Here is a 16,419-nt window from a genome sequence, read left to right as displayed (position 1 = left end):
AAAACTCCACAGATAACTATTTTTACCCATAGTGGTCTTCTTTCCTGAGTAAATACTCTGTGGACTGCTTCAATCATTTGATTAATTTTCAGAGTTCTGAAGTAGTTGATTCTGACAATTTTTGCTAGTTGTTGTTACTGCTTTTATGGAGGGACAAATTTTTGGAGGTTCTTTCTTTGACATTTTTTCTAAGTTTTTTATCCATTTCTTTTTGAGGGAGCTATGGTAATTTCTTTCTTTCAAAGAATTTATAAATTTCTTCTAGGTTGAATTTATGGGCATATTTTTTAATATTCCTTATTCTTCTAATTTCTAATGAGCAGTTCCCTCTTTGATTCTTAATATTGATAGGTTGTATCTTTTTTTCCTGGTCAAAGGTAGGTTTATCAATTTATTGCCTCTTTTTAAGAGTAACATGTTTTGGGTTCAGTAGTAATGTCTTGTTTTTCTGTTTTAAATTTTATTGATTTTTTTTCTCTTTATTAGTTCCTTTTGGTTTCTTTTGGGTTCATTTGCTCTTATTGTTTTAGATTCTTAGTATGGAAATTAGATAATTGATTTTAGATCTTTTTTTATAACCATTACTACTATAAATTTCATGCTAAATGCCAATTTAGCTGCATCGTACAAATTTTGATAATGTGTTTTTATTTTAATTCAGTTAAAACATTTTAAGTTCCTGTGTGACTTCTTTGACTCATGGATAATTTCAAAGTGCAATACTTAATTTCATAATACTTAGAGATTTTCCAAATGTCTGTCATTGATTTTTAGTTTTATTTTGGTATGTTCAGATAGTATGCTTTGTATTATTTTATTTTTTTAAACTTACTTCTTTTTAAAGATTTTATTTATTTATTTTTAGAGAGAGGGGAAGGGAGAGTGAAAGAGGGAGAGAAACATCGATGTGCGAAAGAAACGTGCCTCTCGCATGCACCTAACCAGGGACCTGGCCCACAACCCAGGCATGTGCCCTGGCTGGGAATTGAACCAGTGACCTTTTGGTTCCCAGGCTGGCACTCAACCCACCAGTTAGGGCATATTTCTTTTAAACATATGACAGATTGTTTTATGGCCCAGAATTTGATCTCCCTTGGTGAATGTTCTTGTGTACTTGAATGTGTATTCTGTTTTTGAGGAGAGTATTATGTAACTGTCAGATCAATTTGGTTGACAGTATCATTCTGGTCTTCATCTTTACTGATTTTTGGGTTTACTTTTTCTGTCGACAACCCAGCCATAGAGGAATGTTAAAGTCTCAAATACCATCTTGCAATCTTTGGAGATATTACTCTCTATATTCTAGCTTCCATTGTACTAATGAATTTGTTATCATTCTCATGTCCTTTCTTTGAAGTAATTTGTCCTTTTTCCCTCTGTGGTGTTCAGGACTTCTGCTTGCTCTTGGCCTTCTCTAGTTGCAGTATGATATAAAATGAAATCTTTTCATAAACTTCGTATACATGGTGCTTCATGTATGAGTTTATTCTTTTTTTTTAAATGAGCTTTTGAAACTTTGCAGCCTCTTCCCCACCCAAATATTGCCTCTTTTCAATTCAACTCTCTCTAATCTTTCTTTCTTTCAAGGAGATAGGCTGTGTTTGCTATTTACTGTAGTAGCTATTGTGTTAGAATCTAAAATTTTCTCTGGTGTCTTTGTTTTTATTCCCCTGTGGTCTTGGTTTTTCCCAGGGACCTTTAAATAGGGTCCAAAGCTTGCAATTCTTTTAACTGTAATCCTCTTATACAGGAGCTCTGTTGATACCTTAGTAAGGTTTAGAAGGAGAGATAGAGTCCTGTAGTCCTGTGTGATTATATCTCAGTCCTTTAGTGAGCCTGAGCTGGTTTCACCCTTACCCACATTAGGCTATAGGGGCCTAGTGTGGGGGCGGGTATTTCTTTTACCACAGGTTGGTTAGGCTTTGGTAAAACCCTAAATTATCAAATGCAGGTAAAATATTTTCTTTGTGAGTAATGCTTGTTAAGAGAACATTACATTCCATCTCTCCCTGCAAGAAGAGGCAACTTTTCCCCAATCTTTATAGTGAGAACCCAGTGGGGCTCCTGGAGGTAGGAGTCAAGAAAGTATGAGTCCCCTCAGACTGGGTCCCCTTGAGTTTTTAACTCTCAAGCTAGTTTTTTCTGAGACTTCAGCAATTTGTCAATTATTAGATAGAGTATTCAAATTAATACTAATTCCAGTTCTGTGCTTCTGCATTTGGGCTTCTGTTCCCACTAGGGTGTGATCTCTGTATCTGCTGTTTGTGTTCAGGGTGGCAGTTTTTGCCTTATGACCTCAATTGTTAGGATGGGAGCGACAGCTTCCAGGCTCTTTAGATGCTGGACCATAAACCAAATTTCTGTTCTTTATGTCTAAAGCTCCAACTAATACATATTAAGATTTTTTATTCTAATTCTCCTCTTTTACTATCTCGTTTTACATCTTTTTGATTCTTAATGATGCCTTTTGGGTAGCTTCTTTGCTGTTTTTTCTTTTTACTAATATTGTTTTCAGCTGTATATAATCTGCTGTCTAACTCATTCATCATATGTTTTCCCCGTACTTTATTGAGTATACTTAAATATGTAGCTTAACCAATTTTAATAAGAGTATACACACATATAACCACTGCCTTACTTAAGATACAGAACATTTTGTCACCCTAGAATAGTTCCTTTTCTTACTTTCAAGGTTGTTGGAAACTGCTAGCTAGATTTTCACCATAACTGTACAATTTTACACTCCTACCAGCAATTTCTGAGAGTTTCAAGTACTATACTTTTCTTTCTAACACTTTGGTGGTTAATACTTTTTAATTTTACCCATTTGGGTGGCTGAGTGTTGCTTTGAAGATTTTGTTTGTTTACTAGTTAGAACCTTCATTTCTGGAATTTCCATGGTTTTTGTTTTTTCAAATCTCTTTGCCAGATTGTTGTGTGCTTGTCTTAACAAATACCACCTTTATTTCTTAAGGGAGTATATAGACTGTTAACAATATCTTGTCTTTTGATAAGAGTAAGATAAATCTGTACTCTGAGTACTCAGATATCCTTAATCAGTTTCATTAAAAATTCTTTCATTTCACATTTTACTAACTCATTTTGGTAACAGGTTTTCTTTTTCACTTGAAATATCTTCCTTTTCTCATATGTAGTATAAATATTCCAGCTAGGACAACTCTCCCTCAGTTTTATATCATTTATTCTTTCTCATACAGGGCTTTTTGTTTTTCAGTTAAAATATTGTCCTCACAGATAAAGGTAGAACCTATAATGGTTATTTCAAATGCCAGGTTGTGATATTACTTCAGAATAGACCAAGATTAATATTTATATGCTTATGTGTATGTGTACATGTGATTTTCATAAGCATAAATTATAAGTATATAATACAAATAGTGACATGTGGGAAAAAATAACCCTTGAAGTTTTTCTTTATGAATATCTTAACGAAGAATTTCTTTAAATTCACATAATTTCTTTAAATTTATGTTTAAATTAAATATAATAAAAGTCACAAGATAAATTATTATATTTTGTCTGGTCTTACTATTGTAAGTCTTACATGTTGCATTTTTGTCTTCTGCTTTAGGCAATCCTTTATCACAGGATATTCTCAATTTATACCAGGACCCAGATGGAACCCGAAAGCTACTGAACTTTATGCTTGACAATCTTGCAGGTAACTATTAATAACAAAGCAATAAATTCTACAGATGTTACTATTAATTAATATGTCACATTTTACTTAGGAGCATATAACCATTTTTATAAGTGCCTATAGGTATGGAATTCCTGCCATTAGTATTTCCTGGAGTAGTGGAGCATTCTTCTTTTCTTACACTGAGTGCTTTTTTTTATTAACCAAGCAATATGTAAGGAGTTTTAGTTACATTATCTCCTTTAATCTTTCTAAGAACCCAGGAGGTAGGAATTTTTACTGGTATTGTACAGGCAAATTCTGAGATTTAGAGAGTAAAGCAATTTACCCAACTAAACCCAGCTAGTTAATGACAGCTGTGAACCCAGGATATCACTCCTCTTTTGGTTAGAATTTACACTTTATTTTTTTCTGTTCTTTCGTGTTTAACCTTTCTGCTTCCCTATATGTTAGTGTTTCCTTCCGTTTTCTTGTTTTAAGTTTATTTTGTTCTCTTTCTTACTCAGTGTAAAAACTTAGATTGTTGCTTTGAGATCTTTCCTTTTTTATTAATGCAAGCATGTAGCATTATTATACATTTACCTTGCATTTATTTTGCAACTATTTTAGTTGCATTCCACAAATTTTGATATGTTGTATTTTTTATTTCCATTCTGTTTAATGTATTTTTAAAAAATTTTCTTTGAGACTTTTCATGGATTATTTACAAATGTGTTGTTTAATTTTCTGGGTTTTTTTAATGATTGTTTGATCCTAATTTGCTGAGGCTTGTATTTTGAAGCTGTGTTTGGTAGATACATATTAGGATTGCTACATTTTCTTGGTGGCTTGATCTTTCTATCATTATATAATGACCTTTGTTTCTAATATTTACTTTGCTCTTAAGTATACTGTATCTGATAATAATATAACCTGACTCTGTTTAGAGTGAGGATAGTCTTTTTCCATCCTTATACTTGTATACAGCATATGGTTGAGTCATATGTCATGTTTTTTTATCTATTCCATCAAGACTCAACTCTTATAATTTATGTATTGAAACTATTTACATATAGATTAATTGTAAATATGCAGAATTTAAGTCTGCCATTTTAGTACTTGTTTTCTGATTGTTTCTTCTCTTTTTGCTTCTTGTTTATCTCTTCTTCTTTTCCTGTGGATTACTTAAACATATTTTAGGATTCCATCTTGTTTTATTTTTGCTGTTTTTGAGTACATTATCTTTATCGTTTTCTTGGTGTTTGCTTTAAATATTACAACATCCATACTTAACACAGTCTACTGATAATTCTCTTTTATCACTTAAATGAATTATTGATGCCTTATTTCCATTTATGTTACTTCAACCTTCCCACTTTTAAATATACAAGGGGGACCCCCCCCAAAATGGAATTTATTTATAAAAAATTGTGTCTTTATTCTTACATATTTAAACGTCATTCACCTTCAAAGTATTCTCCATCTGATGCATTACACCTATTGAGATGTTTTTTTCCACTGCTCAAAAACAATTTTTTAAGTTATGTTTTATTGATTATGTTATTACCGTTGTCCCAATTTTTCCTTCTATGCCCCCTTCTGCTTAGCACCTGCCACTCCCTCAGGCAGCCCACACCTTTGTTGATGTCCACTGGTCATGTGTATGAATTCTTTGGTTACTTCATTTCCTATATTGTACTTTACAATACATCCGCATGGCAATTCTGTAACTACCAATTTGTACTTCTTAATTTGAACCTGTTGATTTGGCTGCCTTTTAGTGCTTCTGACTTTTTTTTGTTTCATCGCATTGACAAAACATTTCCCTTTGTGGACTTTTTCATTGGGGGAAACAAACAAAAAAAATTGCTTGGGGCGAGATCTAGTGAACAGGGAGGGTGGGGCATGGGGTTCATGCTATTTTTTGGTCAAAAGCTGCTGAACACTCAGTGCAGTGTGGGGAGGTGCCCTCATAAATCACCCATCGTGAAACGGGCAAATGCATTGAAAAAGCCTTCAAAAAAAATTAACTGAAGCCAAATTCATCCTCTCACAGCAACGCTAGCTGGTACATGGTACAAATGGGTTCCTTGAACACTCACCTTGCAGGGAAAAGCCTGTACTAAAAGGGACCCACCTTCCAGGAGATAATTCTGGTATTTTGGGGATCACCCAGTTGTCTTTAGTGTTTTCACTCCATGTTCTGAGGGCCACACAGATGTGATTTTTGCTTCAGCCATCAGATATGATTTAAGAAGCTCATGTGGAGAAGGATAATCTATTAACCCCTTATTTTTCACTTGTTCCATGTTTTTTTTCTGTTTGATCTTCCAATTCTTCTGTTATTCTTTCTTCTAACAGAGGTTCCTTTAGCCATTCATTTCTCAAGGGCAGATCTGCTAGCAACAAAGTCTCTTAGTTTTCTTTTGATAACATCTTTATTTCCCTTTGATTTCTGAAGGATAATTTTATTGAATACAGAATTTGTGGTTGATACTTTTCTTTCAGCACTTAAAAAACGGTGTACCAAATTCTCTGGCCACCATCTTTTCAGGAAAAAAACCTGTTGTTCCCTTATAGGTAAGGTAATGTGTCATTTCTCTCGGATGTTCTTGAGGGTCCTTGTGTTTAATTTTCAATTTAATTATAATGTGTCTTGGTGTGGATTCGTTTGGGTTTATTCTATTTGAAGTTTGTTTACCTTCTTAAATTTGTAGGTATATGCCATTTACTAAATTTGGGAATTTTAGTTATAGTCTCTTAAGAATAGTGTTTAAATCTACCTCCTTTCTCCCCTTCTTCTGGTCTCCGATTAGGTGAATTTTAGAGGTTTTGTTAAAGTCCCCCAGACCCTAAACTTCATTTACTTTTTTTTTAGTTTATTTTCTTTTATTCATATTAAATAAATTCTATTGGTTCTTAAATTCAGTCATTTTATCTTTTTAAATCTTTATTTTGTTTCTCTTCTCTGAGTTTTTTATTTTATTTTTAATTCAGTAATTTCATTTTGGTCCTTTTTATTTTTTATATATTTATTTTTCACTTTGAAAGACCTTTTAATTTTCAGGTGAATAGGAGTAAAGAAAGACATTAAGATACCTAGGATCTTGGAAGGGTTGTGAATCGGGGGCATAGCATATGGGGTACATCGTTTCTCGTACTGGGCACAGATGTGGCCTCCATCCTTGGCCACAGAGAGAACACCTCTCCCCATTCAGGTGGCTGCTCTGGCTGCTCAAGATGCAGTCAGCTGAAAACACTCTGGTTTTAGTGAGGGAAACCAATGTCCCAGACGTCCAGGCTTAAGGCCAAAGCACCGTTTCTTTTATATAAATAACACTTAAAATTCTCACGGTTCTGGGGACCTCATATTGGGATCAAGGTGTTGGCAGGGTTGCCAGACAGAACAGGGTTGGTTCATTCTCAGAGTCTCAGGGAAGAATCTGTTGTGGGCTTCCCTCTGACCTTTTTGGGGACATTGGCTTTCATTGTCTTTTTTCTTGGCTTTCATTGGTTTGTGGCTGCATTGCCTCGATCTCTGCCCTTGTCATCACATGGTTTCTGAGTGCTCAGTTTGGTCCTTTTAAAAACATGTAACTTACACTTCTTTGCTAGGGCTTTCTTTATTTTTATTTGTTTCAAGAGAATTTATAATTATTTCCAGAAGCAGCTTTGCCATGGCTGCTCTAAAATCTCTGTCAGGTAATTTCAACATCTAGATTATCTTTGTGTTTGTTGGAGTCTTATGTAAGTGTTGATTTTCCTGATCTTTGGTGTGACCAAATTTTCAGTTGTACCATGGATATTTGGAATATTATATTAGGAGACCCTTGTTGCTTTTTAAATCTCAGTGTTAGCAGGCAGTTGCCCTGTTTAATTTTACCATATAGGGTTTGTCAGCCTTTTCAGTCTCATGTGATACCCTTACTGTGGGCAAACCATGCCCAGTGCTGCTGACCACTGTGAGGTGTGGGATGAGTTAGCTCTCTTGGGCTCTGCTAGAGTGGCTGCCATCAGCAATATTGAATACCCACATTGTCAAAAAAGAAAGGAACAGAGAGGAACTACAAGAACAGCTGGTAAACAATTAACAAAATTGCAATAAGTACATGCCTAACAATAATTACATTAAAGGATCATAAGAAACTACTACAAACAATTATATGCCAACAAATTGGATAACCTAAAAGAAACAGATGAATTTCCAGAAACATAAAACCTATCAAGATTGAATTTTGATGAGATAGAAAATCTGAACAGACTGATACCTAGTAATCAAAAACCTCCCAAAAAACAAAAGTCTAGGACAAGATGGTGTCACTGTTGAATTCTGCCAAATATTCAAAAGAGGCCAATACCAATCTTTCTCAAACTCTCCCAAATAATAGAAGAAGAGAGAACTCTTCCAAATTTATTTTATTATGTCAGCATTACCCTAATACCAAAACCAGACAAGAATGCCCCAAGAAGACAGAATTATAGGCCAATATCCTCAATGAACAGAAATGCAAAAAATCCTCACCTAAATGGAATTCAACACTACATTTAATACAGCACGATCAAGTGGGATTTATCCCAGGTATGTAAAGATAGTTCACCATCTACATTAACAAAATGAAGGATATTCCTCAACGTGATAAAGGCCATATATGAAAAACCTACAGCCAATATCATACTCAACGGGCAAAAACTGAAAGCTTTCCCACTAAGATCGGGAACACGACAAGGATGTCCACTCTCATCGCTTCTTTTCAACATCGTATTGGAAGTCCTAGCCACAGCGGTCAGACAAGAGAAAGAGATAAAAGGCATCCAAATAGGAAAGGAGGAAGTAAAACTATCATTGTTTGCAGATGACATGATAGTGTACATAGAGAACCCTGTAGACTCTACCAAAAAACTCCTCAACCTAATAAGTGAATTTGGCAAAACAGCAGGATACAAAGTCAACATTCAGAAATCAAAGGCGTTTTTGTACACCAGCAATGCAATAGAAGAAGAAGAAATCAGGAAAAATATACCATTCGATATAACACGAAAAAAGATAAAGTACCTAGGGATAAATTTAACCAAAGACACAAAAGACCTGTATGCAGAAAACTATGCAACATTGAAAAAAGAAATTAAGGAAGACACAAATAAATGGAAGCATATACCGTGCACATGGATTGGAAGAATTAATATCCTTAAAATGTCCATACTACCAAAAGCAATTTATAGATTCAACGCAATCCCTATTAAGATACCAATGACGTATTTCACAGAAATAGAACAGACATTTCAAAAATTTATATGGAACCATAAACGACCTCGAATAGCCGCAGCAATTTTGAGAAAGAAACACAAAGTAGGAGGGATCACAATACCGGACATCAAACTCTACTACAAAGCCACTATACTCAAAACAGTCTGGTACTGGCACAAGAACAGACCCATAGACCAGTGGAACAGAATAGAAAGCCCAGAAATAAGCCCAGGTCTCTATGGACATCTAATATTCGACAAAGGGGGCAGAAGCATAAAATGGAGCAATAACAGCCTCTTCAACAAATGGTGTTGGGAGAGCTGGATGGCTACATGCAAAAAATTGAAATTGGATCATCAGCTGACACCATACACAAAAATAAACTCAAGATGGATAAAAGACTTAAATATAAGTCGCAACACCATCAAAGTCCTAGAGGAGAACATTGGCAGGAAACTCTCAGATATCCCACACAGCAATTTTTTCACTGATAATGTCTCCTAAAGCAAGGGACATAAAGGAAAGAATAAACAAGTGGGACCTCATCAAAATAAGAAGCTTCTGCACGGCTAAAGAAAACATCAGCAAAATGAAAAGGGAGCCAGCCATTTGGGAAAATATATTTGCTAATGATACATCAGATAGAGGTTTGATCTCCAAGATATACAAAGAACTCACTCGACTTTACTCCAAGAAGACAAACGATCCAATCAAAAAATGGGCAAAGGACCTGGGCAGACGCTTTTCCAAGGAGGAGATACAGAGGGCCCAGAGGCATTTGAAAGGATGCTCTGCATCACTAGCCATCAGAGAAATGCAGATCAAAACCACCATGAGGTACCACCTCACACCGGTCAGAATGGCCATCATAAACAGATCCACAAACAACAGGTGCTGGCGAGGCTGTGGAGAAAAGGGAACCCTAGTCCACTGTTGGTGGGAATGCAGACTGGTGCAGCCACTATGGAAAGCAGTGTGGAATTTCCTCAGAAAGCTGAAAATGGAACTGCCTTTTGATCCAGCGATTCCCCTGCTGGGACTATACCCTGAGAACACCAAAACACCAATACAAAAGAACCTATGCACCCCAATGTTCATAGCAGCACAATTTACAATAGCCAAGTGTTGGAAGCAACCTAAATGCCCATCAGTAGATGACTAGATCAAAAAATTATGGTACATGTACACAATGGAATACTACGCAGCAGAAAGAAAAAAAGAAGTACTAAACTTTGCGACAGCATGGATGGAACTGGAGAGCATCATGCTAAGCGAAATAAGCCAGGGGGCGAAAGACAAATACCATATGATCTCACCTATAAGCGGAACCTAACCAACAATGCAAAGAAGCAAGGAAAATATGACCAGCAACATTGAAAGGAAAAGAAATCAACAGAGACAAGAGGGAAGGGGGGGGGGGCAGGGAAAGGGAAGGGAAGGGGAAAGTCAAGGAACATATAGCAAGGACTCATGGACAAAACCAAAGGGGAAGAGCTGAGGGAGGGAAGGTGGGAGGGGGCAAGGGAAAGAGGTGGGGGGAAGGCAGAGACAAATGTATTTAAAAAGTAAATAAATTAATTAAAATTAAAAAAAAAATAAAGTTTTAAATTTTCCAAAAAAAAAAAAAACAAAATGAAGGATAAAAGTCAAATGATCATTCAATAGATGCAGGAAAGCATTTGACAAGTTCAACGTGTATTTTACGATAAAAACTCTCAACAAATTGGTTATTGAGGTAATGTACCTCAAAATAAAGGCCATAAATGACAAGCCACAGCTAACATCATACTCAGTGGTGAAAATCTAAAAGCATTTCCTCTAAGCAGCAACATCACAAGGATACCCAATCTCTCCACTTCTATGCAACATAATATTGGAAGTCTGAGCCAGAACATTTAAGAAAGGAAAAGAAATAAAACACATCCAAATTATAAAGGAAGAAGAAAAACTGTCACTATTTGCAGATGAAATAATATTATATTAGAAAGCCGTAAAGACTTCCTAAGAAAAAACAAAAGCAAAACTGTTAGAATAAATGAATTCAATAAAGCTGAAGGATACAAAATCAATACACAAAAATGTTGCATTTCTATACACCAATAATGAAGTATCAGAAAGAAAAATAAAACCATCCCATTTACAGTTGTATCAGAAAGAATAAAATGCCTAGGAATAAATTGAACCCAGGGTGAAAGACATGTATATCGAAAATAAGATATGAATTAAAGAAATTGAAGAAGACAAAAGTAAGTGGAAATATATTTTGTGTTCATGGATTGAAAGAATCAATATTGTTAAAATTTCCATACTACCCAAAGCCATCTATAGATTCAGTGCAAACCCTATCAAAATTACAAATGGTATTTTTCAAAGAACTAGAACAAATAATCATATTACTTGTATGGGAAAACACACACACACACACACACACACACACACACACACCCCCCCAAAGAGCTAAAGCAGGCTTGAAAAAGAACAAAGCTGCAAGTATCATGCCCTTTGATTTTAAACTTATATTACAAAGCCATAGTAATTAAAACAGTATGGTACTGGCATAAAAACAGACACATGGATCAATGGAACAGGATAAAAAGCACAGAAATCAATTCACACATATGTGGTCAATTTATTTACAACAAGAGACAAAAATATAGTCAATACAATGGGAAAGGACAGGCTCTTTAATAAATGGGGTTGGGAAGACTGCAGCTGCATGTAAAAGAGTGAAACTCAACCATTGTTTTAAAGCATACACACAAATGAACTCTAAATGGATTAAAGACTTGAACATAAGACCTGAAACCATACAATTAGAAGGACACATAGATGGTGAGCTCCTTGACATAGGTTTTGCTAATGACTTTTTTAATGAATACTACGTCATACCGAAAAGCTTCTGCACAGCAAAGGAAATCATCAAGAAAATGAAAAGGTAACTACTGAATGGGAGAAAATATTTGCAAATCATATATCTGATAAAAGACTAATATCCAAAAAATATACAAAAAACTCCTCACTAGCAAAAAACCAAACAATCAATTAAAAAATGGCAGAAGATCTAAATGGACATTTTTCCAAAGAAGATAGTTATGTGGCTGTACATAAAAAGATGCTCAACACCATTAATTATCAGGGAAATGCAAATCAAAACCATAATGAATATCACCTCACACCTGTTAGAATGGTTTTATAAAAAAGACAAACAGGTGCTGTGAGGGTATGCAGAAAAGGGAACCCTTAGGCATTGTGATGGGACTATATGTTGGTGCAGGCATTATGAAAAGTATAGGTGCTAAAACAGGCATCCTTTAATTAGACTTTTGACACAAGAATGGTTACTCAAGTGATACTTTAAAATTGTAGATACTTTTGTGAAAATTTCCAGGGTTGGATGAAGATGGCCTGTTTTTGTTTTAAAGAAATACATTTCTCAGCCACCAATACCCCAGGGAAATCTGTGAATTTCCTTCAGAATGTTCTGTAACTGAAAATGTTTTTCCGAGAAAGAAGGAAAGGGGGTGGTTAAATCTTAACCTAGTGAATTTTTTTTCATCTGATAGTTGGGTAGTATTTAGTTCCATGATATTGATAACCATATCTGAGCAGTTAATGTTTACCCAGTGCCATTTTCTGTACAATCTAGTTCTAATCTCTTTTTTTGCATGGACGTTATGAAAGAGAGAAAGATTTAAATTAGGAAATCAAAGCCCCATTAGAAAATACATTAATTTTTACTATGTATTCATATGTGTTGTTTTCTCTTTTAAAGAAATTTGAGTTATTTGACCTTACCAGAGTTAGTTGGAATGTCATCCCTGTACACCAGTACACCAAAAGGTTGTGGCAGCTGATCATTGTTTCTCTCTAACATGAAGTTTCTCTTTCTCTTCCCCCCTACCAAAACCAATAAACACACATCCTTGGGTGAGGATTTTTTTGAAAAAAAGATATTTGAGTATTTTAGTCCATTAATACATTGGAACTTAACATAGCTTTGATTTCCCAGCAGGGAACAAGGCTAAGTCAATGTGTAATTAAGACGTAAGAACCTGATTAAGGTTTTAAATAGGTAACTTTTCATAAATACTATGTAAGTGGAGTGCCACTGAGTTTCCTAATTTTTTTTTTTTGTATATTTTTTATGTTTTCTGCATAGCTCTTCTTAACTTCTTCCTTTGGCTTATAAATTTTCATTATATTTCATTATATTTTTAAATCAGTTTGTGGGTCATTACAGCTGAAGAGAAAACAAGTTGATTTGACCCTATAAAGTAAATAATACTGATTTTAAAACCATGAAATTAACTTAAATTTTTATTTTTTTAGTTCATCCAGAGCAGCTTCCTCCGAGGCCATGGATTACATTAAAAGAACGAGACCAAATTCTGCCATCAGGTAAATAGTTTTTATTTTTCCTTGACTTTTTAAAGAAATGCTTGAAATGCCATTTGGGCATTGTGATACAATAAAAGGCCTTCATTTTAGTGATGACTTATGTACAAGAATCTCCTGTCTTTCACAGTGATGGGACTCTTGGTTTTAAAATGATTCCAGTTAACATCTTCACACAGGGTATTGGGAGATAGAAAAAAAAGTAATAATGAATCCTCTGAAAAATTTTAAACTACTTAGACAATTTTTCTTGAGCAGGTAGACTTATAACACTTATGAAAGAATGATTTAGACTGAATCTGTATTTGCTATATTGGAAACAAAATATTATACCAGGCCAGTGGTGTAGAAATGGTACAGGGTGAGCATTTGAGCAATTTAAGGATATTATTTTGCACTTCTAGAACTGCAATAATACAGAAAATATAAACCTTTATTACTTTGTGGAGACCAATAATGATTTGGTATCATTTATAGGGCTTTTTACTGCTTATTAGACATTTTATGATTGGGAATTCTACAAAAAAATTGTTATAAGTTGATATTTCTCCAGTTACATTATTTTTAATCACAGAAGTAATAGTTTTCTTGGTATCCAATTTCATTATAAAATTCAGAAATAAAAATTTTACTGTTCTAATATGAAGATTAAACCAATCACTGAATACTGATACTTTAATAAATTCTAATGGGTAAATCACAGAGTTTATTGTATACTTTTTAAGCTGTTCTGTTTGTGAGATTTTTTTTATGTTATGAAGTGAGAGGATTCATAAAAAAATTATTTGCTTTAGTATTGGGAAATAACATCTTCATGGCTCTCTTTGTATTTTAATAATACTGAGAAATATTATCATTCACAATACATTTCTGTCTTCCAGAAGTAGTAATTTTAAAACCACTAAACTCTAGATCCACAGTGTCAGCCTGTATTCAGAGACACTGTGTCATTGCTATCACAAATAACATTTCTGTTATCAGGATATACAGTGATGGTCAAAAAACAATACCTAAGGTTTTCTACAAAGCCTTAAGTTGGGTGGATTTATTTTTATGTTTAGCCTTCCCTAATGTGTAATTAATTAGTTCCTTTCTGGTATTAAAAACACCATTTTCTAGTTATTCAGAACAATCCCTTTTTGAAAACTAATGAACATACTTTTGAAAAAATCTTTCCTAATATTGCATACCTACATTTCCATTAGGAAAAGAAACAATAGAAACAATTGTTCATTAGTTGTTGAATTCTCAGAGTAATGTGTTCGTGGATTTTTCTTATTAAAAAATGAGTGTGGATTTTTCTTGAGATGTATGGTTCTTCCCTGAGAAGAATCTGAGTGCTACAAAAAGATACTAAAAATGCCTTTTACTTTTGGTGCATAGGGAGATGTGGATAATAACTAATGATGGTTAAGGGTGATCTATAGCCACCAAATTATAATTATAAAACTATGTAAGAATAAGTACCAAATCGTGAAAAAGTTTCCAGTATACAAAATTGCCACCAGTCAGATCCCCAAGGGACCACTGAACCTAGTTTCTCTTAATTCTTTTATCATCATCTGAATCTGAACCAACTTTAATTGTATTACTTTATTACTTGGATTTCTAACCTTTTATTTAACTGTGTGATTCTTAACTGTGTCTGCTCATTTTAATCATCTGAGATACTTTATTTTATAAATATAAATACCCATATCCCAATATATGGACTTAATTTGTCTGGAGTAGGACCCTGGGTATCAGCTTTTTTGGTTTGTTTTTAAAGCTCTATGAACTGATTCTAATAGGCAGCTATGACAAAGAATTACTAGTTAAGATCATGACTTTTCACACTAATATGCATGTTATGTGAATCACCTGATAATTTTGTTAAATTGCAGGTTCTGATTCAATAGGTTTTTGTGGGACCAAAAATTCTTCATTTGTAAGATAACTGATGTCTGGTCCTTAGAGCACACTTTTGTGTTGAGAGAACAGACTAGGTTTTCCCAACTATTAGTTTGCTCACAGTCTTTTTATAGGTCAAGGGCATTTTAAAATGAGAATTTAATTTCAGAAATGAACAATTTGATTTGGCAGGAAGGATTCTCTTATAACTTATCTTGGTTAGTCCATATTCTTCTGGCTCAGAACAGTGAGAGCAATAAGACGTCCAAGAAAGTATTGTGTGGACATTTTATTAATAAGAATTAATGAAATTAGAATCTTTTAATGAGAACAAAAACTAAAATTTACTTTTGTTTCAGTTATATTGATAAGCTTTGCTCAAAAAATTATGTGCAGAATTAATGTTTTTATTTAAAATTTGCATTTTTATTAAAATAAATTTCCTAAAAACCTCAAATGTAAACTGTTAGTTTAATTCTAGTAAAATTACTTTGGTGTGATGGACTCCAGTAGCTTTCTTGGGATATCATTTAATACATTCTTGCCTGAGGCATTTCACAATGATGATATTTTGAGTATATTTGTGTGCACTGTGTGCTTGTGCACATGATCATGGTTTTAGAAAAAGTTAATTAATTTTCTCCCTTTTGTCTGTTGTTTCTTTCTCCCACTTCTTAGCATCATTCACGGTTATGTGTTACAATGTGTTATGTGATAAATACGCTACCCGGCAGCTATATGGCTATTGCCCATCCTGGGCATTAAACTGGGAATACAGGAAAAAGGGAATTATGGAAGAAATTGTTAACTGTGACGCAGATATCATTAGTCTTCAGGTAACACAATAGAAATTGAATTGTCTTTAAGTTAAAGGTGAACTTAAGAATAAAAGATCATCTGGGAATGATCCTGGGCTGAAAACGAAATTCAAACGGAATTGATTTCTCTCCTCTTAAAAAATGGACAATTTTATTTTATTTCATTTTTGGAAATATGTTTTATTGAAAGATTTTACAGTTGTTTATCATCTGTCAAATTTAACAGACTTTTACAAGTCCATTGATATATCAAATTAATGAGTTTAACTCCCGAAAAAGAAATATTAACATACAATTTATAATTTAGCCATACCACAAGTTTTTAAAAAATGGATAATTTTAAGAAGCACATAAGAAGTTTCCACAGTGAAACTGTTTTGCTAAGTACAGCCATCCATTTATACTTATTTACTATTTTCTTAAGTGAAAAT

At 34.0% G+C, this 16,419-nt stretch overlaps 1 protein-coding gene across 2 annotated transcripts in view; it reads left to right on the top strand.

Annotated features, from left to right (window-relative positions):
• CNOT6L (CCR4-NOT transcription complex subunit 6 like) overlaps window positions 1–16,419 on the top strand; it is an 86,615-nt gene that overhangs the window by 47,366 nt on the left and 22,830 nt on the right. For both annotated transcript variants that reach the window (XM_054591893.1, XM_054591883.1), the window contains exons 5-7: window positions 3,593–3,682; window positions 13,215–13,283; window positions 15,849–16,006. In XM_054591893.1, coding sequence (XP_054447868.1) covers window positions 3,593–3,682; window positions 13,215–13,283; window positions 15,849–16,006 — 317 coding nt within the window. The remainder of the gene's footprint in view (window positions 1–3,592; window positions 3,683–13,214; window positions 13,284–15,848; window positions 16,007–16,419) is intronic.

Source organism: Pteronotus mesoamericanus, unplaced genomic scaffold (genome assembly GCF_021234165.1).
Source record: "Pteronotus mesoamericanus isolate MK-2021 breed Mesoamerican mustached bat unplaced genomic scaffold, CSHL_Meso_final contig_130, whole genome shotgun sequence".
NCBI classification, from domain to species: Eukaryota; Metazoa; Chordata; class Mammalia; order Chiroptera; family Mormoopidae; genus Pteronotus; species Pteronotus mesoamericanus.
The sequence above is the reverse complement of the archived record's forward strand: the minus strand, read 5'-3'. Positions and strand labels throughout refer to the sequence as shown.